Source organism: Leptidea sinapis, chromosome 9 (genome assembly GCF_905404315.1).
Source record: "Leptidea sinapis chromosome 9, ilLepSina1.1, whole genome shotgun sequence".
Classification (NCBI taxonomy): domain Eukaryota; kingdom Metazoa; phylum Arthropoda; class Insecta; order Lepidoptera; family Pieridae; genus Leptidea; species Leptidea sinapis.
In genome coordinates, this window is record NC_066273.1 from 2,364,494 (window position 1) to 2,389,516 (window position 25,023).

The window sequence follows — 25,023 nt, forward strand, 5'->3', positions numbered from 1 at the left end:
TATGATAAATAATAATCAGAAATCAGACAACATCCATACTTTATTTAAATTTTACAACAAACACATACATTTAACAACATTTTATAACAATAATATTTTAATACGTAGATAGGTACATATTAGCAAAAATAATATCAACTTTAAATTACGAAAGAGTATTAGCAGCCCATATAAATACAATTCGTAGAAAAAAATATATAAATTATCATATTAACTCTTGCATGTCGATATATTCTTGATAATGTATGTAGGTACATGATGTGATCATGAAAATGTTAATACTAGGAACAAGCAAACTTGTTATGCCTACTACTCGGTTAAGTCGAGTAAGTAAGTGTTTTGTTATATGCTTTAACAATATCATTCCAGAAAAATATTAAAACAATGTTTATGTGGTAAAGGTAACAATAACAAAAATTACTTTCTTAATAATAATTCTTAATTACGCCTTGAGAATGGAGCGACCAGGCTATTAAATAAATTATTTAAAAAAACATGTTGGCCGAGTTTCTTGCACAACTCCTCAACTCTGAGACGTATACTTTAAATTCATGTGTCATTTTGACGTTCGGTAGGGATTTAAAGTGCTTTTTAAATAAAAGTATTTCAAATAAATTGAATTATTACCTTACTAAAAACCTCGTTCGCAAAGTTTTTAAATTATGTTTAACTCACATCCGCATATAACAATTATTAAATTAATAATAAAAAACAAAATATGCACTTGATTTTAAAACATAATATTGACATCACTCTCTATTGAGAATCAAATTAACAATTAGAACATTTTTAGCAGGTTTCATGCATTATATAATAATGTATATAATGTAATAGGTAATTAATTACCAGTGGGAGGCTCCTTTGCACAGGATACAAGCTAGATTATGGGTACCACAACGGCGCCTATTTCTGCCGTGAAGCAGTAATGTGTAAATATTACTGTGTTTCGGTCTAAAGGGTGTCGTAGATAAAATGATATTAGTGGGCAAATGAGACTTAATATCATTCGTCTTAATGTGACGAGCGCAATTTTAGTGCCTGAAAGAATTTTTGGGTTTTTCAAGAATCCTGAGCGGCAGTACATTGAAATGGGCAGGGCGTATCAATTACCATCAGCTGAACGTCCTGCTCATCTCGTCCCTCATTTTCATAAGAAAGAAAATTAATTAAATGTTTGCTTTTGTGAGTGTAGCTGTCCGAAAACGGAAGCTGAACGAAAACGGAAAAATAAACAATAAGTATTGTTCATTAATCGTTCTAGATAAATTTTGTATGAAAACAATTTCACCAAATCATAACACCGTAATAAGGCACGTGATAATGCTATGCGGTCGGGTTGGCTCAATCTTTGACGATGTTTTGGTCACTGACGCGGTTGGCCGTTTAGACCGGCAAGGCTTCAAATATCGTCATAGAACTATCACCGACCTAAAATAAGTTAAAATTGTATTAAGCTGTCTGTGGCAACGTATATTTGAATGTAAACACAAACACCAGAGATAGGTACGTATGTTAGGAGTACCTACGCACTAGGAGGGTTACAAAATTAAAAATAACATTACAATATATATATTTGTATTAATTGTTTGGACACATTTGACGATTCTTTTTATACTTATAGATTCTCGACTCTTGGGAAATTTCAATATTTTCTTTTTAACCAAAGTTTTAAAAAAGTAATCTAGGAACACATCTGCTTAATCGCATGATAACTTGAAAAAGAAAAACTAACCAATGTTGGAAATTAGTATCACTTGAAAATTATGTCTATATGATACAATATATTCACTCAAATAGTAGAAAAAACCATTGTGGCAAAGTGTGTTATTAGCCTGTGTTACATGGGTCATGGTGAAGTGATCACCTCTGCCTACCATGACGTCTCACCTAATGTAAATTGAAGGACTGCCGCTCATGCAGGCAGCGGCAATCCCTCATCAGAGATCAAGAGATGGTTCGCTACCTCAGAAGTGTATGCGCTATGCTCAGAGGTCCCTAAAGTCAGAATACAGAACTTACCAGAAACCGTTAACGCGCTCAATAGTGAGGCGGTGTAAATTACGCCGAAACAGCGTACCCGCCTTCTCTGCGTTGTTCTCTCTTGCAAAGGTGTCTAGAGAATACCAGCGTTGAGAAGCAAAATTGAATATAAGTCTGACTAGCCACTGTTTTGGTTCTTTAATGTTCATATTGTTATATTTATAAGCTTTCTGTAAACTTTTTGGATAAAATAAACTTTTAAATTATTATTATCTACGAATTATTTAGTCGAACAAATCGATTGGTTCATTTCATCTGCAAGTAGCATTATCAATTCGTTCTATTAAAATATCTATTAATAAGCGCTAAAATGGGTAATGTATGGACCGTTGGTAGCACTGAGCGGGGAGTGAGGCGCGGTCGGGATACACTCATTTAGGGATGTGAGATTAATGGAAAAGAATCGATTAAATAAAAATCGATTTTTCTTAATTCAAAATTAATTACTTCCGGTTTGTGCTGCATTGTGATTCTAAGATCTATACTTGGACGTAGTTCCTGAAAAACGTCCCAAGCCACAATCATCACATTTTAAGGAATTCGTGTTTAAAGTTTAATAAATATTAGTATATTCCATATACGTGGGTTGAGCTACTAAGTCATGACGTCATTTAAAGAGTGACAGTAGGGCTGCCACTTTTTGTCAGTCCGTCAATATGAATCACGTGACCAGTTTTGTGTTCTTTACTCAATTTCGACATGATTGTGGTTTGGAACGTTTTTCTGGAATTACGTCCACTTATACTTTGCTCAGACTTTATTCACGTAGAACTTAGCTCAGTATGATAAAACGCATACTCTAAGTAATAATAGATCTCTACCTGAATCCCTAACTTGTTCAAAAATACTGCGACTGGCTGTAAAAATGTTCCAGCCAGTGTGCTCATAAGATTATCATAAAATGGAATATTATATTAAATAAAAAAAAAACTTATAATTATTTCATCAAGATGCTTAAAGTTGTGTATATTATTAAATAGTGCCAGTATATTAATAGATCACGCAAATGTATGACTGATCTTTGACTAGAAGTCAAAATATAATGACATATAAAAGTAATTTAAATACGTATCACATACATATGAATATTCATCTAGTTTTAAATAACAACTTACGTAATGACAACATAAATTAATAGATTGTAAGAAAGTCTTGCTGTTCGTTTATCATTAGTTTTGGCATTCGGCCTCCCAATCTGTCGGTATAAATGTCTCAATTAAATGCTCGAATCTTTTGTAGGTACAAGGCTCTTCACAACGCGGTATCTTTAACTCCATTGGCACTTCGACTTTCGTGTTATTTCTATAAAAGAGCTGAAAAATACAAATATTAGTCAAGTCAATTGGATAAAATTCTTTGATTTTATCAAGTTGAAAGTTGATCAGTAAGGAAATTCTTTGATATAACTGCAACTTCACGAATTGTACAATAAAACTGCTAAGTATAAGCAATCAATATTAATTTCCATCAATGAATGAATACACGAAAAGATGGTTTAATAAATATAACGGGCTTCCGGCTGAGATAATTACAGTAATTGATAAATGTTTTACAACGTTACTTGTTTTATAACGTTTCGGTTTGAGCTGATGGCCTTTTTGCCAATAAAAAAATATATGCTTTTAAACTTTTATCATCGCGGAACTTTAACATTGTACCTAATTATTATGACGGGTACTCACGATATACGACGTCGTCAGTAGTGTGTGTCGTGAATTAGGGAAAGAAAGACCAAAACGAACGCAATGATGTACTATTAGTGTCAAGTCTCAATGTGTCAAGTGTTTCTCGCCGCCTCCGCAGTTCCGCCGTGACAACGATTCATGCAATTGGATCGAAATATCGGCATCAAATGAATAAAACATATATCGTGAGTCACAATAATTACAAATAAAAAAAATAGTAAATAAACTTAACTTTCTAAAAAGTAAAAAGGAAGTGCTAACTTCTTCCAACATTATGAAATTTGATACATAGCTTTAATTAATAAATATTTATAATATACTTAGTCAGGCCATGATTAAAATATTACATTTGAATTTGGAATCTGTCTGTAAATCTATTTTTATATGATTGTTAATTGAGTTTTCTCATTTTGGTGATAATACATTGTACAATAATTTGCGTATTAAAATATAGCGGGGTGATAAAGAGAACCGAATCGCTGTGATTGCATTGCACAAAGTAGGTATGGAGCCAAATGCAATTTTTAAAACTATCCATACGGTATTAGTAAAAAATTGTGTACCGGGATAGGTACAATAAAACCTTCTTTGTTTGTGACAGAAAAAGATCTCGCCGTCCCCGTAGTGTTCGAACGAAAAAGGTTGTCAAAGTAAAAACAGTAAGGGAAAGAATTCGAAGAAATCCTGCCCGAAAGTAAAAGATTATGTCTCCTGAGATGAAGATAGCACCTAGAACCATGTCGCGAATTTTTAAAGATGACTTAGCACTTGGAGCCTATAAGATACGTACTAGTCATTTATTAACTGATAATTTAAAAAAGAATAGGGTGGTAAAACCGAAACAACTACTGAAGTGGTACGCAATGGGAGCTCACAGAAATATTTTGTTTACGGATAAGAAAATTTTTATAATTGAGCAACAACTTAGCAAAGAAAATGACCGTATTTATGCACAAAGCTCTAAGGAAGCTTCCCAATTAGTCGACAGAGTGCAACGTGGGCACTATCCGACTTCAGTGATGGTTTGGTGGGGTATTAGCTATGAAGGAGTGACTGAACCATACATTTGTGAAAATGGTATCAAAACATTAAATAAATAAATAAATTTCGTTTATTTCAAAGATTACGTGTGCTTGAGACTTCCTAGTAAGTTGTCTCAGGACACTTGTATTGGGAATCTCGCAACTTCCTTAGCAGATATATTTTATTTAATAAACAATATAGAAATAAACAGAAATGATTAAAAACCAAATTTTAAAATTTATCGCACAATGAAAACAAGCCTGAAAAACTGTGTGTGTGTGAGTGCATGTGGGTTTGAATTTGGATCTTTAATTGGGTCCATCTATAGAATGCGTGTGTTTGTCATGTCAGTCTGATCAGAAGATTTTCCATTCATTGGCACAAGTGTATCAAGATATCATTCTTGAGAAGGTAGTGAAGCCCCTTAACAAAAGCATGTCACTAACCAAGAATGGTCCTTCCAGCAAGACTCTGGGCCGGCTCATAAGGCTCGGTCTAGCAGTTTTAGTTGGAAATGAACATTTCGGACTTCATAAGAGCTGAAGACTGGCCGTCCGCGTCGTTTAGACCCGATCTTAATCAGCTGGATTATGATTTATAGTCAGTTTTAGGTATATGATATAAAAAGACTACGTCTCAACAGTAACCTCTTGAAACAATTATCTCTAATTAGTTCACCTTAATATAAAATGTGTCCTGCTCGACCTCTTCGTGTAACTCAACCACAACACTTGCTCCATATTCCGGTTCCATAAGTTGTGTGAATCCCAGAGCTCTCATAAACGCAACAATATTCACGTCATGTCCCGAGTATATATATAATGCCCTGTCCATATTAATGTGATTCACTGCTTCTTGTAAGTTTTGCCTCAAATCGCCCAATAAGGGTCCTGAAATAGAAAAATATTTATTTACACAGGAAATGATAATAACATAGCATATTACAACACACGGAACAGAAAAACTAGTGGAAGTGGCATGTGGGCGTTACCCTGTCGCCACTATTGTGTACAAATGTACCTACTCGAGGCTCAAGTGAGACCAGTCATTTGATATCAAGTGAAGCATAATTATCTTTAAAAAAAAATACAAATAAGTATGCCTTATTGGCCATTTGGTTTGTAAAAATCATAGCCGCAATAAAAATATGTCCAACGGAGGGATTTCTTATAATTGTCAATCATAATTTTCCGATTTAAATACAATGACTAATTTTTTGTGTCGTATAAAATATACAATTAAAAATGAACCATAACATTACGACGTATGGTTCATTTACCTTTACGTTAAATCGATGTAACTTATGTAAGAATAATAATTGTAAACAATAAAAATATCTTGCTACTCAACAAGTGCATGCATATACATATCGATACTTTATCATCCCTGATTACATAATTTCTGGTTTTCGCTAACTTATCGATATATTAATTCATTGTCGTACAACACTAGGTACCTATTTTGACGGTAATGAAATATATGGTTACATTGCTCCTATTAATGCAAGTTTTTAAATATTTATCGCAATTTAAGAAAAAGTTCTAGGGGTGACAACATTATTTTAAGAATATGAGATAAGTGTAGGTAATGGTAAATATTAAGTTCGAAATTGATGTAAATAAATTTGTCGTTATGTCTTTTCCTGATTGTGAAACTAGGCCAATCATAACGCATGAATTAAGTGTGTGTATTTCATATTTAATAGATAAAAAATGTGTGTTTGGCTACATTAAATTCCATAATAAAATGACATAATGCCACTTGGTTAATGTCTTGTAGCTACATCAGTTGGTAAATGGGCTTTGACATGGGGAGAAGACACTCCCAGCCCATCATTGTAATCATATGACAAGTTAGCCTATTTAATATAATATTATACAATAGTAGTAACCCTTAGTAATTGTAAGCCTTCATAGTCAAAAATCAATATATATTAAAACCACATATAATGATAATAATATAATATTGACAATATTGACACACTTTTACACAAATTATCTTGCCCCAAACTAGGCATAGCCTGTACTATGGGTATAAGACAACGATATATTTAATACAATATACTTACTTAAACATACATAAATACATATAAACATCCATGACTCGGAAACAAACATCTATATTCATCATATAAATGATTGCACCTACCGGGATTCGAACCTGTGACCTTTAGCTTAGACCTTTGCTTCTGTATTCTGACCCCCTCATTCATAATGGTCCGCTAACTTTAAATAGCCACTTAGGAGTGTTTTTCTCATTCTGACTTAGGTCAATAGAAGAAGACAGAGTGAGAATTAGCAATGCTTTAAGTTAGCAGACTATTATGAATAAGGGGGTTAGTCTTTTGAGATATAAGTTAAGAATACTAAGCAGTGCAATTAGTGGCCACTGCACATTTAACAAGCATCTATATATTATGAGACTCCTATGTCACATCCCATGGAAATACCTGTCTCCACACTATAAGGAGCCAGCAACTGGGTGAATGTGAACTACCTACAAAGTTAACTGAAGCAGCTAAGGATTAGCTTCATAGAAGTAAACAAGGCCCGTACATGATGTGTGGTGCTGTAGCGTCAATTTGCAAATGTTACAATACAATCATATCGTTGACTATAAACCATACTTGTTTAGATAGTTTTATTTTTAATTGAAAAGGAGGACAAACGAGCATACAGGTCAACTGGTGTTAAGTGATCACCACCACCCACATACTCTTGCAACACCAGAGGTATGACAGTTGTGTTGTATGACACTATCTGGTGTGTGTGACACTTGCATGTAACATAACTTAAAAGCATATTAATTACTATCTAATTAAGGTTACTACCAGCTTTGAATCTGTGCATTGATTCATTGTATGACATGAGGGCCAAACTTAGCATGAATGGCTCTCTCATTTTATTTGGAAACACATTCCTAGTCCATTCGGGCAGTTTCAATCCAGCCTCCTGTTCAGTTTGGAGAGTACTGTACAAATAGTCTACATCCACAACACTCCTCAAACTTTGATTTGTGTGTTTACTTAAATAGTCGAAAAGTTCCACAAATTTAGGATCTGAATCCTTTTCGGCAAGTATTTCATCGTACATTCTTTTCCACAATTTGCAAGACTTTGTTCCTGCTACTATCTGAAACATAAATACATTATTAACAATTTCATACATACTCAGGCACACTGTAATTATTATTTTACATGAAAAAGCTTTGCAAATATAGAAAAACAATAGTAAAATAGTTGGGTACAATTATTATCTTGTAATGGGGCTTGGTAAAAAGTGGAAGTATCAATATGTCACATGATGGTCGATAATCCTTCCAAATGATACAGTTTAAACTAAAACTTCTTCTTCTTCGGCGTTACACTCTTGTCAGAGTGGTCGTGGTCGTCACATCGAGGTTAGTGGCCTGTTTCACAATGCGACGCCACTCGTCGCGAACTGCCGCTTTTCTCGTGCATTCATGCAGAGTACCGTCGACAGCTTGCCTGACTTGGTCCGTCCACCTCATCGGGGACCTGCCTCTTGGTCTAGTGCCCTCGACTTTACCCTGCACTATTAAGCGTTCTATGGAGTCGCTTCCACGTCGCGATACATGCCCGAAGAAAGTGAGAATGCGAGCTTGTACGGTAGTTGACAGTCTCTGTTTGATGCCGAGCTCCCGAAGAATGGACTCATTGGTTCGGAATTCGGTCCACGATATACCGAGCATTCTTCTCCAGCACCACATCTCAAGAGCATTGATCTTTTCCTTCTCACTTTCTCGTAGGGTCCATGTCTCAGCAGCGTAGAGGAATATGGGGAATATGAGAGCCCTTACAAATCGTATTACTAAACTAAAACTATTTAATTTAAAAAGCGAGTTACTAAGCCGTTACAAAAGTAGTAATAATACACCAAAAATATTGTATCTACCCTCCGCACTAGTTTTAAAAACTGCATTGCGGCAGAGTTAACTTGGAACTCATCAAGTACTTAACCAGAACATAAAATCATTTGTGTTATAAAATCATGTGTATGATCGATGTAACACAGCTGTATTAAAACATTCCAGGACATGTAGTGAAAGTAGTGATAATGATTAGTGATAATAATTTGATTATAATTAGTCAATTAAATATAAATCATCATCAATATGTTACTAAGGTAATCAAAATAATTTATTCTTAATTACCTATTAGTAAGCAGGTTATAGATGCTTTAAATGCTACTCATATATTCATTAAAAGTTATTCTATTTGCCACTTACTTCTAAACCATGCCCATCCAGTAATTATGACAAAACTTAGGATTAGGGATCCTTTAAGTATATCCTTTCCCTGGTTTGTACTCTATTTGTAAATATTTTATGTAAATATACATGGTTACCTCGTGAGTCGACCTAGATCCTTTATGGGGCTACAGTTTAGATCATTTCTGACTGATTTGACTATGAAACACCTTATCCTAAATCCAATGGTTTTCAAGATAATCTAATTGTAAGTATTTTTCATAAAGTCCGTTTTTTGCCTTTTGTTGTATCTCTTTTTTGTAATCTGAGCCTCTGGTATGTTTGTTTATACGTTTTATTTTAGAAGATGAAAAGCTCTATCCATTTCAATTAAAAAAAAAAAAAATTGCAGAATAAAATGAGTCGTGAAAGATATGTGTTTTTCTTTAAGGGATACTTAAAAAAAATCTATGGAACTCTACTTGCAGATGAACTTAAAAACAAATCCATTTTGTCAGCTATCCAAAAAGGTATAACATTATAGGGTAACCTCACAAAAATTTAACTTCAAAAACTTAAAAAACTCAGTCTGTCTGATGAAATAGATCATGGATCTCAGGTTGAAGCAATTTAGATCCGACTTCAGCAGTGCTTTTGACAAAGTGAACACTATGTATCTAAAATAAATCAACATGGCATCGAAGGTTCGCTGCTGAAGTGGTTTGATCCTATTTACAGAATCGACCTCAGTGCGTTGTTGTGGACGGACATAATTCGCAGACATATATTGCTACATCTGGTGTGTCTCAAGGTTCCCATCTGGGGCCTTTACTTTTTTCCACATTTATAAATGATATAACAGATAACATTTATTAGCAAGCAAGGCACTCCTTCCATTCGCCGACGATCTCAAAGTTTTTCATCCAGTCAAATCTCACTAGGACTGCATCTCAATTCAGATCAACCTCGACGAGATAAGAAAGTGGTGTATCGCTAACCTCATTACTCTCAACTTGAATAAGTGTTTTCTGGTGAGAAAGAAAAAAAACCCACTTGTCTATAGATATAGAGTTGATTAGAGGAAGTGGAAGAAATGATAGATTTAGGCGTTATTATAGATAGTAAAGTAGACTGAAAGCATCACTCTCATATAAACGCATGTGCCATTAAAGCAGCACAGATATTGGGTTTTTTGTTATTTAATCTTTTTAAAATATTTATTTATTGGCATGAATTTGAGGCTAAAAATAGTGTTCACACACCATTACCATAAATTATATCACTTCTATTAGTGAAAACCTGTAATTGGCTGTCTGTTACTATTTAAGTTTCTATAGAAATTATATTAGCTGTTGGTTTTCCTTAAATAAAACAAATAAATAAATAAGCTCCTTAGTCCGCAGCCATTATAAATATGCAAGTGTTGCATGGTGTCTTATTACACCTAAAGTCCTAAAAAACCTGCTGAAGAAATGTGTTACATTTTTAGCATGCCTGCTCATTGGTATCCTAAGAACATCTCATTACCTAAACCTTTGTAAACCAGAACACGAGGTTACTTTCTATCGTCCTATAAATCTGACTCCTGTCTTATCAAAGCTGTGGGAAAAAACATTCACCAGGAGGCTAAAAACGATCTTGGATTAACATAATGTTGTGCCATCTCACCAGTTTGGATTCCGTACTTCACACTGTACAATAGAGCAAGTCCACCGTGTCTACCATACAGCTCGACAAAGTCTTGTACGTAAGAAACACTGGCGTTAATAAAGCAGCCGTTCAACCGTGATAGGCATGAGGAGCTAATGGTTAAATCAAAGAATAAACTGCCACACTCATTATTCCGTCTTTTATCTTCGTACCTCACAGAACGCCTGCTGAATATGCAATGGCTTATGGGACGAAACTCAGTGTTGTCCGTCGATAACAAATGACTGTTACACAATTTAATATTGAAACCGATAATATGGACTTATGGCATTCAACTTTGGAGTGTAGCCAGCAACAGCAACATAACGTGTCTTAAACAAGCTTAAAACAGCACACTGCGGGAAATAGTCAATGCACCATGGTTTACAAAATCAACTGAGATCCACGAAATTCTTAAAATAACGATTGTTAAATCAGAGATCGGGCAGTAGCGGGCGAAACAGAAATACAGTCTTGAACAACATTAAAAAATTTTAATTACAGAGATGCTACAAATACCAGTGGTTAAGCGACTGAAACATCTGACCACATAAGGAGGAGGCGCGGCATTGGCTGCTCCACTCTAACGCCATACGCTCAAAAGTTTTGAAAAACCCAAAAATGCTGAGCGGAACTACAATTGCGCTCGTCACCTTGAGACATAAGGTGTTAAGTCTCATATTCCCAGTAATTACACTAGCTACAGCGCCGTTCAGACTGAAACAATAATGCTTACACAGTTCACAGCAAATAAAGGTGCCATTGTGGTGCAATAATCTACCCTACGTCCTGCGCAGGAATGATTTTGAACTACATCCTAGTGGAGTGCTTAGCTAATAACTTATCAAAAATATAAACTTATTTCATTTCCAACATAAGAAAAAGATTCAACAGAAATGGTGCAGTGTGAATATGCCTTCAGAGCTGTCGGCATTTAATAAAGAAAAGACATTATCCAATCACAGAGCAGTAAAAATTGTGATTCAAAGAACAAATCAAACAGACAGGCCGATCTTTTTAAACTAAATGCATAACATAACATATCTTCAAATTTAGATTAGTTTTACCTTGATCTTAATATATATAAATTATGTGACACGTTGTTTGTCCGCGACTGACTCCTAAACTTATGAACGGATTTAAATGGGGATTACTTTATGGAGTGCATTTTAGTCCAACTTGAGAGATAATATACTTTTTATTTCAATTTGGGACCCATAATTTTTGTTTTGCATGGACATATTTTAAGTGAGAGAATTTATTGACGTTCGGTTTGACAGTTCTGCTGTGAAACAATTTTATCATAACAACAGGCATATTTTACGAAATAGTTCATGATGTTATGAAGTATTATTGACAAATTTATAAAACAACAGTATAGTCATTACTCTTTACGCCTGAAACACAGGTTTACCTAGTTCAGGCACAGTGTTAACTAGCTTTTAAGTAAGACTTGTATTATTTTTCTTATTCTGTAATTTAATAATAATCTCTTAATAAATAAATTGAAATTGAATTAGTGATGACCTAAATAGTCTGGTTCAAAGTATAGTATAGCCATAAAGTTTCAACTTATATACAAAGAATAGAATACATTAAACAGTGCAACTTACATTGTCAATTTCTCTAGGGAGTGAATGAACAGGTATAGGTTGCCAGGCTAGCTCTGGGTGCCACATTTGTCTCTCCGTGGGGGGATACAATCCTGCTAAAAATGTATAAGCACTCATCATACACCTTGATTTATCGCTGCTTCGAATATACACATCTTTATCATGATACTCTTCCGGTATAAAATTTGCATAGTAACTTCTGTATTTACTTCCCAATTCATACATTTGTAGTTTGCCAGTCTGTAATTGTAATAAAACTTGATGTTTTAACACATATGAAAAAGGGCTCCTGTCAATGTTATTTCTTGTAGTTTGTACAAGTATAAATTGGCAAAATTGAATTTTTATAGTGATATAAAAAAAATGTCATGTAATTATGATCATAGTGCTTACATTGGTGAGACTCCCAAGTCCATTAGGCCATTGATAGTTTTTATAAGGATCACTTTTATAAGATGATACAGGTGTTCGAGCACCATGCCGGAAAAACTAAAAGAAAAATATAGTATAATATTTTTATAGTAACAATAAACTTGGATAGTAAAATGATTTGATAGATTCATTTATTTATTATTATGATACACTATTCATCTAACACTAAGCATTAATAACTATTCAAATTATAAACTATTAAACTTTATAAATAACTAATAATTATTATTCCTAACTTATAACTATGGTTCGATGTGTAACATCTATTAAAGTGTATACAGTATTCACAAAGCAAAAACAATAGATAAAGTAGAAGTCAAAATTTGTGCTGATAAGTGGTATTATACCAATTTACTGAGTAATATATAAAAATAATAACATTTCAATGCACTCCAGTATTTCTTAAGATTACGGATCACTCTCTGTGTGACAGGCCTAGATGAACCACAATATAAAGAATAGAATCTTGGGTTGAATACAGTAACGATACTTACAATGACTACTAGTCGTAAGGTCTTCGATTCGTAAGGAAGGGTTTCACTTAGAACACAATATCCCATCAAACAACTTAACACTGCTAAGCCCAGGACGATCACTGCTGTTGTTGTGGGTCTATGTGGCAGGGAGCTACAAGATGAACCTTGTATCTTGGGCGAGGAAGATCTACGCCATGTATTTTCATTATTGTCGTACTCCATAGTAAATAATTATTAATATAATAATACAGCATAAATGCCTAGTTCATATTCAAAACAGAAACAACGATAAACCCGAGAAGTACTTTAATATATTTAACAAATAAATACAATAATATGACTTTTTGCAATTAATCAATGATCATTTATTTTCGTTTTAAAATTCTTATCTTCATCTTCAAGTTGAAACTTGATATGTGATAACAAATTGAAAATTTAATAAATAATAATACAATACACACTAAATTTAAAGTATAGGCTCAAGGCTGGAGCTCAGGGGTGGGAGAGTCGCCTTAAAGTGACGTTTTCAGAAAACTGTAGTGCCATCTGTTAGTTGGCCCCAAAATTAAAGCTTTGTCAGCTGTCACTAGCTTTGAAACCTGCCACTTGTCATAAAATGGCGGCTACTTCTAGCGTTTGCACATGTATGGAGCTCTCGTGTTCCATTTTGCATGTTTTTGGTATTGAAATCCAAGTGTAAGTGCGTCGGGTCGAGCCTTGTGTTCCTCCGCCTTGCTGTTGCGAATTCACTCCAAAAATCTCCTTATTCTGTGAATTTCTACTTTTCGTGATACAGACACTTTTGTTTGTGGAATTTATGAAATTTGGTGTAATGCCGAGACGTTGTGCTTTCGGTTGTGCGCTCCGTGGTAAGTAAATTATTCTCTTAAATCTTAACAGTATAGTTTATTGACTATCTTGTGATAAATAAAGTATCATATAAGGTTGGTTCTACTCTCAGGTTCTACTACCGGTCTGTAGATTGAATTTGAAATCATGGTTAAAACTATTATAAACATACCGGTTTTCTATATCTTGCCCCAAAGATTCAACTCCAATCCCTCACATCACCTTATGTCAGACTTCAGACTCCCCCTGACTTATATGGTTTAACACACTTAATAATAATTGACAGCTGTGCTGGCTTCTGACACCGTTTTAAATCAAGAGAAAAGTCAATATATGAATGTCCAAAGAATAGAATACATTAAACAGTGCAACTTACATTGTCAATTTCTCTAGGGAGTGAATGAACAGGTATAGGTTGCCAGGCTAGCTCTGGGTGCCACATTTGTCTCTCCGTGGGGGGATACAATCCTGCTAAAAATGTATAAGCACTCATCATACACCTTGATTTATCGCTGCTTCGAATATACACATCTTTATCATGATACTCTTCCGGTATAAAATTTGCATAGTAACTTCTGTATTTACTTCCCAATTCATACATTTGTAGTTTGCCAGTCTGTAATTGTAATAAAACTTGATGTTTTAACACATATGAAAAAGGGCTCCTGTCAATGTTATTTCTTGTAGTTTGTACGAGTATAAATTGGCAAAATTGAATTTTTATAGTGATATAAAGAAAATGTCATGTAATTATGATCATAGTGCTTACATTGGAGAGACTCCCAAGTCCATTAGGCCATTGATAGTTTTTATAAGGATCACTTTTATAAGATGATACAGGTGTTCGAGCACCATGCCGGAAAAACTAAAAGAAAAATATAGTATAATATTTTTATAGTAACAATAAACTTGGATAGTAAAATGATTTGATAGATTCATTTATTTATTATTATGATACACTATTCATCTAACACTAAGCATTAATAACTATTCAAATTATAAACTATTAAACTTTATAAAATACTAATAATTATTATTCCTAACTTATAACTATGGTTCGATGTGTAACATCTATTAAAGTGTATACAGTATTCACAAAGCAAAAACAATAGATAAAGTAGAAGTCAAAATTTGTGCTGATAAGTGGTATTATACCAATTTACTGAGTAATATATAAAAATAATAACATTTCAATGCACTCCAGTATTTCTTAAGATTACGGATCACTCTCTGTGTGACAGGCCTAGATGAACCACAATATAAAGAATAGAATCTTGGGTTGAATACAGTAACGATACTTACAATGACTACTAGTCGTAAGGTAAGACTTATATGGTTTAACACACTTAATAATAATTGAAATATAAATGATTTATTTATATATTTTTCTTTATTTATTTATTTATTTTTTTTATTTTTATATTTTAAACTTGTGATTTAATTTGAGCTCTCGACTCTTAAGAATTGCTGCTGTAGAACCACTACATTTTCTGAGTGCTACTTCATTATGATTTGATTTTTGGTTTTATTTTAATTTTTCTCCATTATCGTCTAATTGAAATTGACGTTTGAAATGATTTGAAAAGTATAGTTAAAATTCACTCTGACAAAGTGGGCAACAAACTACATAATTATTATTTCCAATTTCAGATGCATCTCAACAATTTGCTTCAGCAATGTGCTTGATGCTGGATCATAATTATAGTGTTATTAGCAAGCCTAAAAGAACAGCTGGAAAAGGTATTAATATTATTATACTAATATTACTAATGGGAAAGATTCTGATTTCTTTAAAAAATATTGTTTTTATACTTTTTTATCCAAAAAGTGCTGAATAAATTTGTGTGAAATTTTGCATAATTTCTTAAAATTAAATATTTTGTCTGGGTGGGCAAAGTAGTTCCCTCATAGTACCGGAGCTGGGGACAAAAATCAGCAAGATTATTGTAATGGCCCATCATTTATTTTGTAGTATGTGAGTCAGCATAGTTAGGGAGTAGCACACCTGATGATGGCGGGCTTTGATGTAATATTACAACACACATAAGAAATTAAATATAATAAGAAATTCGAATGATCTTTATTTAACAAACATTAACCATGTGACAGTAATTTTATAACAGCAGATTAATGCATGACATGACATAAGACTATTTAGTCAAATGTCTTTTTTGATGAAGGCTTGCATACATGGCATTGGTACCTGATAGGATTGAGAACAGCTAATGTCCGTGTGGGAATTAAATTTTGAATATATTTTTATTCATTACTAGCCAAATCGATCCAGCCATTCTCGAGTTTTAGCAAGACTAACGAACAGCAATTCATTTATATAAAGTCTATATATATATATATATATATATATATATATATATAGACTTTAAGACTGAATCTACTATACAATTTGTAAATGAAACATTCTTTCACAGATCTAATGGCTCCACAGCGCACAAAGATCAAGCATCTTCAAGCAGAAATATCGCGCTTGCGAAAAAAGGACAATCTTTCAAAGCAAGGTTAGAAGGTGCTGAAGATTTGTCCAGCAGCAATGTGTTTCAACATTTTGCTATGAAATTTAAGAAACCAGCTAAATTATTTTTAAGTATGCAGTTGCAAGCATCAAAAAACCCAAAAATGATAGGAAATAACAATGATTATATAAAGGCAAAAGAATACAATAATAAAAAATGGTTATGTTATCCAAATCAAGAATTAGAAAATTGCTTCCATGACATTCAAAATATAATAATTGGGATCTTAAAAACAGATATACCCAAAAAATATATAAAAAAGCATATCATATAAATAGCAGATGTGATGGTAGATTATCCTTTTTATTGCACCACACATAAAGAAAAGTTGAAACAATATTTAACTTTATTTATTTAATAATTTATATAACACAACTATAAATGTTATTTTGTATTGTATAGTTGGTGCAGATCGATCAATCGAATTTTGTCCGGAAAATTAAGATGTGTGGGTGAAGACGAAACAAAAACAGCTGCCCAACAATATTATTATAAACATAAACATTATAAAAATAAAAAATAATATTATGCAAACATTGCTGTTTATTTCTCCCACCCAATTACCTCAATTACTCATACCAACACTACTAAATCCTATCCTTTATGTTCTATGTTGTGGCAAAATTAAATAACTTACTCTACGCGCAATTTCAACATGGTAAAAAATTGCAATACTTACATTTAAAAGTAGAGTTAGTTATTTAATTGCGTCACAACGTTAAAAATTAATTTTATAATTTCGAGCTTATATATAGTTATTTTCGGGGCCAATCTTCAGATGGCGCTAGTCTTCAAATAGACAGCTCTTATGCGTAGAGAGGGCTCTCTTTTCCCTATATATTATTATACTCTTTGGTTTCAATTCTTTTTGACTTTCTCGTTAGATTAAAAGTATTCTGTGAACACTTTAGATCGTATCAAAAGCTAATGCAGTACCACTTGTTGTTCATAATTTTTTTAAAGTTAATATAGTTTACGGAAGAGTAGTTTTCTTCATTTAAAAGACAAAGAGGAGTTTTACCGATTCAGATTATTATTTTCTTTTTTTAACTGTGTATCAGCATAATATTATTTATATTTGTAAAATAGAAAATATTAATTTTAATTATGCCTTTCTTTAGTGGCCGTTGCTACAGTACCGTTAAATTAATTGGAAAAACGGCTGTTATAACAGGATGTAATACGGGAATAGGAAAAGAAACTGCTCTTGATTTCTATAAACGAGGTTTGTTTTTATTTCTTGACTTAATTCTACATCTACTTTGTAATTTCTTACACATACTATTATGTGAAGTTGTGGACACTTGTGATATTATATTTAAATTTTAGGAGCTCGAGTTATAATGGCTTGTAGAAATTTAGAAAAAGCAGAAGAGGCTAAGAGTGACATTGAGAAAGCTTGTATAGAGTTACCAGAGAAAGGTAACTTGGTGCTCCAACATTGTGACCTATCCTCATTGAAATCTGTTAGAGAGTTCTGCCAAAAAATACTTGACACGGAACCACAAGTTAATATTCTTGTTAACAATGCGGGGATAATGATGTGTCCAAAAGGTGAAACAGAAGATGGATTTGAAATCCAATTTGGCACAAATCATTTGGCCCATTTTTTACTTACAATGCTGCTTCTGCCAAGAATTATAAGAAGTAAACCAGCCAGGATTGTAACAGTGTCTTCAAGAGCTCATATCAGTAAGTTTTTGTTTAAAGTCCCATAAAAATTGACAAAAATTTTTTCATTGTTATTGTTGAAATACATTTTACCATTTTATTTTACCTTATTTCAGGATACAATATTAAGTTGGATGACTTAAATTTTAAACAACGACCCTATAATGCTGCAGAGGCCTATTCTCAAAGTAAGTTGGCAAATGTGTTGTTCTCCAATGAGTTGGCCAGAAAGTTAAAGGTATTTACAAGTTGATTTGTTTTTATGTTATATACTAGTAATTTATACTAAACTGCTATTCACATAATGTGCCACAGAATAATGAGGTGTACTACAGATGATTCACAATGCAACATGTTTTAACCATCCATGATCAGCAAGTTCCGCCATGGTATGCCGTAGATTGGCGTCAATTAGGCGCTCACACAGCAATTATTGTAGCACATTTATTTCATGTGTATTAATAGATTACTTATAATCAGGATCATATGAGAGAATATATGTAATATGTTGTTTAATGAAACAAAAACTATTTAGCTCTGTAAAGAGAAATTTATTTTGTTGTAAAACTTTCTTACTTCTACGCTTTCAAACATAAGTTACAATTATTTACAAACCTGTAAAGAGAAACAACATTAAAAGCTATTGCTCCAATTTATATTTTAATAATCTAAAATGATTAATAGTATTTATTTTACAAATAATCCTTGTTAATTTTCAATTACATAAAACCAAAGTGAATAATACCGTTAAAGAAGGAACATAGTGCAAAGTGCTGCCACCGTTGAATAAAAAGACATGTAAAACATTTAAAGTCAAAGTTAATATGTGGGAAATTTAAATTAAATTTGATAGCCAAAAGAGCTTCATTATTTTGGTCAGGGTGTAGTGTACCGAACATCACTTCCGATTTTGGTGTATATGAAGGATTTAGTGCCAAATGGCACTGGTCGATTATGAAAGCATAACTCGTTGTTACAATAATTTAATGTTAAACATTTTCCATCTCACTAATAGTTATTTATTTATTTTTATACAGAAGACGCAGAGATCCTTTCAAACCATATTGTGGCTTTCGATTATACCAATTTCTGTGAATGTGAATAATTTCTTGCAAGGCTTCCTGCTGAAGATATGCATTTCCTTCTCACCTGGCCTTGGTCTTGGTAATTTTAAGTATTTTATACTCTTTCTTTTCTTTTACATATTAATAAGTCACTTGTCCTACCAGCGAGAAAACTAAACAAACATGTCATAAATGTGACACATATGTAAATAATTTATCATTGAGTGTTCACATTGTCTGCGAGGACACAGTTTGTCACAGTAAATATAATATTATAATATAATATAATCTAAATATATTTTTTTTATGATATAAAATATGTCCGCTAAGCAATCTTGGGGAGACAAAATTATTGAGTGCCACGCCGTACGCCGTAGAGTTAAATTAGCTGCACCGCGCCGTGCGCGCCGTAATTTTGTATGTATCAACCCTAAGGCCCGGTTTCCACCAAAGCGGAGAGATGTCTCATTTTCGCAAGCGGCGGCGCCCTTTCCCCGCACCTTCTCCCCGCGTCTCGCACAATTTTCGTTCCTTCCGTAAACCGTTTTTAACCGACTTTAGTAGTTTAGCGAAGTATTAACTCAGAAATAGGAGGAGACTCCAATAATATTCTTATAGAGTTACATTAACATAATATAGTCGGTAATAAAGTGTTTGTTGTTCATGATGGCGGTGTTTATTTTTTATCTAATATATAAAATTCTCGTGTCATGGTGTTAAACATTGAACTCCTCCGAAACGGCTTGACCGATTCTCATGAAGTTTTGAGTGCATATTGGGCAGGTATGAGAATCGGACATCTATTTTTCATCCCCTAAATGTTAAGGGTTACACGAAACTTTTTTTTTGACATTTTTTTAAATTTGTTTGATTATGAGTCAGCATTAAAAAATACATACAACTTCAAATTTTCACCCATCTACGATCAACAGTTACTTCTGTATCGCGATTTTAATATCGGCAATACAACGTTTGCTGGGTCAGCTAGTTTTTTTTTATAATATTTTCGGTTAAGTTTATTTGTTTCCTCTTCCTCAAGCAAATTAAAATATAACATTTGTAGCCACATGACGTCTTCCTTTCGTAAATATAAGTAGACTGATTTCGAGCTCTCATAGCTCACACCTCCGCTATGCACAGCTCACATCTCTTCTCTGCTACACATCTCCTCTCCGCTTTGGTGGAAATAACCTGAACGCTTCGCGGCTAATCTCCTCTCGTCTCCTATCCTCTCCGCTTTAGTGGAAACCGGGCCTAACGCTTCGCCCAGACGTAGGTATATATATCAAGCAGACCGCTCAATTACCCTACTATTCTATTACTTATAATATATTAGCAGTCCTTCACACTTTTGCATGAGGTATAAGTACTTTTGGGAGTAGTAGTAGGTGCAAAAGTTCATGAAGTAGACCACGAGTTCCACTCCACTCTTAATTGGACGTGGTTCCTGAAAAACGTTCCAAGCCACAAACATCACATCTTAAGGAATTCGTGTTTAAAGTTTAATAAATATTAATGTATTCCATACATGTGGGTTGGGCTACTAAGTCATGACGTCATTTAAAGAGTGACAGTAGGGCTGCCATTTTTTGTCAGTCCGTTAATATGAATCACGTGACCAGTTATGTTCTTAACTCAATTTCGACATGATTGTGGTTTGGAATGTTTTTCTGGAATTACGTCCAATTTATAGTAATAAGTCAGTTCTTAATTATTGTCACTTTAATATGCTTGTATGTACATAGATCTTTCTGTATGATGTTCTTTTATATCGTTTTAGTTAAATAAAATACTTTTTAAAGGGTTAAAACGCATGTAATTGTAACTGTGTTTTTACATTAGGCGTTTCCATAAAAGTTTCATTTTTATTATAATTTTATTCCCGACAGTCCCCCCGAATACGTGATCTGAAAGAATCACAAAACGTCGGGTTAAATAAAATAATAATAAAAATATAACTTTTACGAAAAAATCTAATGTAAAAACAGTTACAATCACTTTTAAAAGTAGTTACAATCACTTTTAAAAGTATTTTATTCTTCCATATCATTATTTTGTAGTTACTCTAAATTGTTTGTAATAACATATTCCAAAGGATTGCATTCTCCAAGAAGTCACATGTGATTTTGTATGATGTAATACTTAGTTACATATCATTTTTTTTATGAAAATACGGTACGAGACGAGCAGGACGTTCAGCTGATGGTAATTGATACGCCCTCACGATTCTTGAAAAGCCCAAAAATTCTGATTTGCCCAGTAACTTCACTTAGCTAGGGCGCCCTTCAGACCGAAACAAAGTAATGCTTACACATTACTGCTTAACGGCAGAGATAGGTTCCGTTGTGGTACCCATAATCTAGCCGGCATCCTGTGCAAAGGAGCCTCCCACTGGTAATATCAACAACTGGATCAGAGTGGACATAAAAGTCTCGAGTGCCAACTAAAGCTGTACTATGTTAAACAAATAATAAACTACACAGCACCTATTGATCTATTTTGAAATCATATCTTACAGTTGCTGTTTGCTTGTCTGACTCACATTAGAATACTGTCTCCTTTTCATCTACTTTTCTTAACAGCTGAAAGACGTCAAATGCTGGACAAAGTCCTCACCACGAGGATCGGTCCTGTGCTGCTCTCATACAACCTATTCCAGCCATCTTCACCAGATCATCCGTTTACATTGTGGGCTTCATTCGAGGATTGTACTGCCCCAAGTATCTGTCCTTTGAGCTATGTGCCATGCTCGCTTCACTTGAGTTTTTTTGATGTAATCTTTTTTTTTCTATACCGTGTAGATTTTCTACACCTAAAATATAAAAAATTGCTTTTTTTTCTATAATGTAAGATCAATCTGGCTTCTCAGTAGCTAGGCCCCTACCCATTCATCGTCGCCTGTGTAATGTTCCTCGTTTGCTCACGAGTGAAACAACTAATCTTTACTGTGTAGCACTATACCCGGCGACTTTCGCAAGCACACGATAGCCGATTGGAACTGGCCTTTCTCTGTGCTGTGCATTCCTTATATATCACTCTATATCACACGGTTAATGTCACTGTCGATGTCATGACAATGACATTGATTGTTAACACATACTCAGTTCAGACTAGATGTCAATACACTACACCCTGACCTCCATGTAGGTTATATCAACATCTCCTTGCTTGACAATATTTTACTATGTGCCTTCATAAACTTTAAAGAATTAATGTATATATGCATATCCAACATGCTAATTTATCTAGTGTAATAATGATTCCCATTACATTCCCAAGAGCATCTCAATAATTTAACAGTATGGAAACTACGTACAGACGTTAGATATAACGCACGCACACATAAGCACGTGTTGTTGAGACCTTCGTCTGTATGCGTGCGTCGTTTCGTTAACGTTTGTACGTAGTTTCCTCACTGCTTTAGCGTACCTATATGTCGGAGATTTATTTGGATAAAGATAGGTCATCACGGTGTTGGTATCCGCCATGTTGTTTTTAAGTCGATCAATGCGCACGACCGGCGTGGGCGCCAGCTTGAAGGCGAATGGCTGAAAGCGACTTCTAAATGAGCGCTCTACTGATGGACAATTCTATTCTATTCTATTTTTACTAGTGGCTTCTGGGGAAGGGGCACCACAACTCGCCAATGTCACGTTGCAGTAGACCAACAAGCTTAGAGTGTGTCATTTGATCGGTGTAAACGAATTTATAAGTGATTATAGTAATGACCGGTGCCCAGAATCAAAACAGATTTATTTTCTTATTATACCTGAAACAAATATACATGCTGTTAGATTATAATGGACAAACATTGATAATATTACTTATATAAAACATTTATTATGTTAGTTATAATTAATATTATTTTGTTTAATATATTTACATAAACAATAATAACTAACTTCAATCGTGTCACGGACATTGACGTACACAATGACAACTTCAAACACACTTTCACAGATGACGTTCGCCATCAGTTCAGCCACAATACAAAGAGTAGAATATAATCATACAGGCAATATTACTATAATATTTTAATTCTCCAACGTATATATATACTTTGACTATTCTTCTAATTTGAATCAGCTTAAATATTATTGCAGGAACATAATATAGAAGATGTTAACACGTATAGTTTACATCCTGGTGTGATAAAAACTGAACTTGGAAGACATTTAAACGAAAGCCTATTCAGAGGCGCGAGGACACTGCTTGGTTTAGTTTTGGGCCCATTTATGAAGTCGCCTGAACTTGGGGCACAGACTACCATCTACTGTGCAGTTGATGAGAAATGTTCAAATGAAACGGGCTTGTATTATAGGTGAGTTGAGCTCAACTATTACTTGTTGTCAGTTCTGATGAAAATACAATCTATGATAAGCATGACCTAGATTGAAATCAGGTAGACTGTGAAGATTCCCTTTGTATACGCATTAGAGAATTCAAGTCTGTCCACAGTAGATTGGTGTAACGAAATGCTGTTTACAAATTAACTAAGGCATTTTTTTTTTGGAAGAGAGGCCGAACGAGCGTACGGGTCATCTGATGTTAAGTAATCACCGTCACACAGATTCTCCTGCAATACCTGACGAATCACAAAGGCATAGTCGGCCCTTTAAAAAATGTACGCGCTTTTTTGAAGGTAACCATGTCGTATCTTCCTGGAAACACCGCACAAGGAAGCTCAGTCCACATTCGTCGTACGTGGAACAAAGTTCCTTGAAAATCGCACTGTGGAGGAACGCCACACATCCAGATGTTGGGGATGATATCTTAATTTGTGGCGTGTCGTGCGAAGGTGGAATTCGGCGGCAGGAATCAAGTCAAGCAGCTCTTCGGAACACTCCCCGTGATAAGTGCGGTAGAAGACACACAATGAAGCGACGTCTCCACGCAACGCCAAGTTATCCAGCCGTTCACAGAGCACTCTGTCCAAGGTTTTCTTGTTGTCCACTCAAGGTTGGCGCCCAACTAGGATCCTCGCAACTGCTCAACGGTTCACATGAAAGACATTAGACAAGAACCCCCACGATATGAGTGTCAAATGAAAGTGTTTGATGAGGAGACAGCGAAAAAAAACATTTTATAAACAAGCTTTTAAAATGTATAAAATCTAATATGGCGAGATAAAAAACGTGAAAAAAGACGCGTTCGATGTTTTTAAAACAACTTAAACATAATATTTGTAGAATCGTTATGATGCTGGCAACATACATGAAATGTGACATTTATAATTACGTTATACTTTATTTTCAGTGACTGTCAAGTAACTAGTCCAAGCCATAAAGCATTGAATGAGGAAACTGCTCAGAAACTGTGGGAGAAATCCATGGAACTTGTCGGATTAATCGATTATAATCCCTTCACCACAAAAGACTAGTGTTAAAGCTAGGCCAATGTTATGAAATATAGTATATTTTATTAAAAATATAAATATCATAATTATACATAAATAATTTTAATTTCGTTACTTTTCTATGAATTATAAAATAATATATTTTAGGTATTGTACCTATCTATATAACTTTGTTTTATTTTTAATTATCTTATAATACCTTTTTTTATGGAATAGGAGGACAAACGAGCGTACGGGTCACCTGGTGTTAAGTGATCACCGCCGCCCACACTCTCTTCCAACACCAGAGGAATCACAAGAGCGTTGCCGGCCTTTAAGGAAGGTGTACGCGCTTTTCTTGAAGGTACCCATGTCGTATCGTCCCGGAAACACCGCACAAGACAGC

At 34.1% G+C, this 25,023-nt stretch overlaps 2 protein-coding genes and 1 long non-coding RNA gene across 6 annotated transcripts; 2 read left to right on the forward strand and 1 right to left on the reverse strand.

The window, feature by feature from the left end:
* Window positions 1–22: 22 nt before the first annotated feature.
* On the reverse strand, window positions 23–14,626 carry LOC126966055 (lysosomal acid phosphatase-like). 3 transcript variants are annotated; one of them, XM_050809927.1, is made up of 7 exons: window positions 13,186–13,660; window positions 12,653–12,748; window positions 12,260–12,499; window positions 7,579–7,879; window positions 5,427–5,638; window positions 3,156–3,353; window positions 23–1,428 (listed from the first exon to the last, which is right to left on the reverse strand). In XM_050809927.1, the coding sequence occupies exons 1-6, from the start codon at window positions 13,387–13,389 to the stop codon at window positions 3,210–3,212; spliced, it is 1,197 nt and encodes a 398-aa protein (XP_050665884.1). In that variant the 5' UTR covers window positions 13,390–13,660; the 3' UTR covers window positions 23–1,428; window positions 3,156–3,209. The 3 variants fall into 3 exon arrangements, with proteins under 3 accessions (XP_050665884.1, XP_050665886.1, XP_050665885.1); XM_050809929.1 differs by lacking the exons at window positions 12,260–12,499; window positions 12,653–12,748; window positions 13,186–13,660 and adding an exon at window positions 14,393–14,626; XM_050809928.1 differs by lacking the exons at window positions 23–1,428; window positions 3,156–3,353 and having other exon boundaries at window positions 5,418–5,638; window positions 13,186–13,661.
* Window positions 13,796–17,038, forward strand: LOC126966063 (uncharacterized). 2 transcript variants are annotated; one of them, XR_007729655.1, is made up of 3 exons: window positions 13,796–14,036; window positions 15,667–15,756; window positions 16,446–17,038. It is a non-coding gene; the product is annotated as an uncharacterized LOC126966063 (long non-coding RNA). The 2 variants fall into 2 exon arrangements; XR_007729656.1 differs by lacking the exon at window positions 13,796–14,036 and adding an exon at window positions 14,983–15,337.
* Window positions 17,039–17,451: 413 nt separating this feature from the next.
* Window positions 17,452–24,806, forward strand: LOC126966057 (retinol dehydrogenase 13-like). Its single transcript, XM_050809934.1, has 5 exons — window positions 17,452–17,772; window positions 17,877–18,239; window positions 18,335–18,456; window positions 23,386–23,603; window positions 24,539–24,806. Exons 1-5 carry the CDS (start codon window positions 17,655–17,657, stop codon window positions 24,660–24,662), a joined length of 945 nt encoding a protein of 314 aa, XP_050665891.1. The 5' UTR covers window positions 17,452–17,654; the 3' UTR covers window positions 24,663–24,806.
* Window positions 24,807–25,023: the final 217 nt, after the last annotated feature.

Excerpts from the sequence above, each read along its gene's own strand:
- LOC126966055 (XM_050809927.1), bottom strand. The coding sequence starts at position 13,389 with ATGGAGTACGACAATAATGAAAATACATGGCGTAGATCTTCCTCGCCC. Across the intron at positions 12,749-13,185 it reads CCTTACGACTAGTAGTCATT|TTTTTCCGGCATGGTGCTCG; the intron begins GTAAGTATCGTT and ends TTTTTCTTTTAG. Across the intron at positions 3,354-5,426 it reads AGGACACATTTTATATTAAG|CTCTTTTATAGAAATAACAC; the intron begins GTGAACTAATTA and ends TGTATTTTTCAG.
- LOC126966057 (XM_050809934.1), top strand. The coding sequence starts at position 17,655 with ATGCCTTTCTTTAGTGGCCGTTGCTACAGTACCGTTAAATTAATTGGA. Across the intron at positions 18,240-18,334 it reads GTCTTCAAGAGCTCATATCA|GATACAATATTAAGTTGGAT; the intron begins GTAAGTTTTTGT and ends ACCTTATTTCAG. Across the intron at positions 18,457-23,385 it reads AGTTGGCCAGAAAGTTAAAG|GAACATAATATAGAAGATGT; the intron begins GTATTTACAAGT and ends ATATTATTGCAG.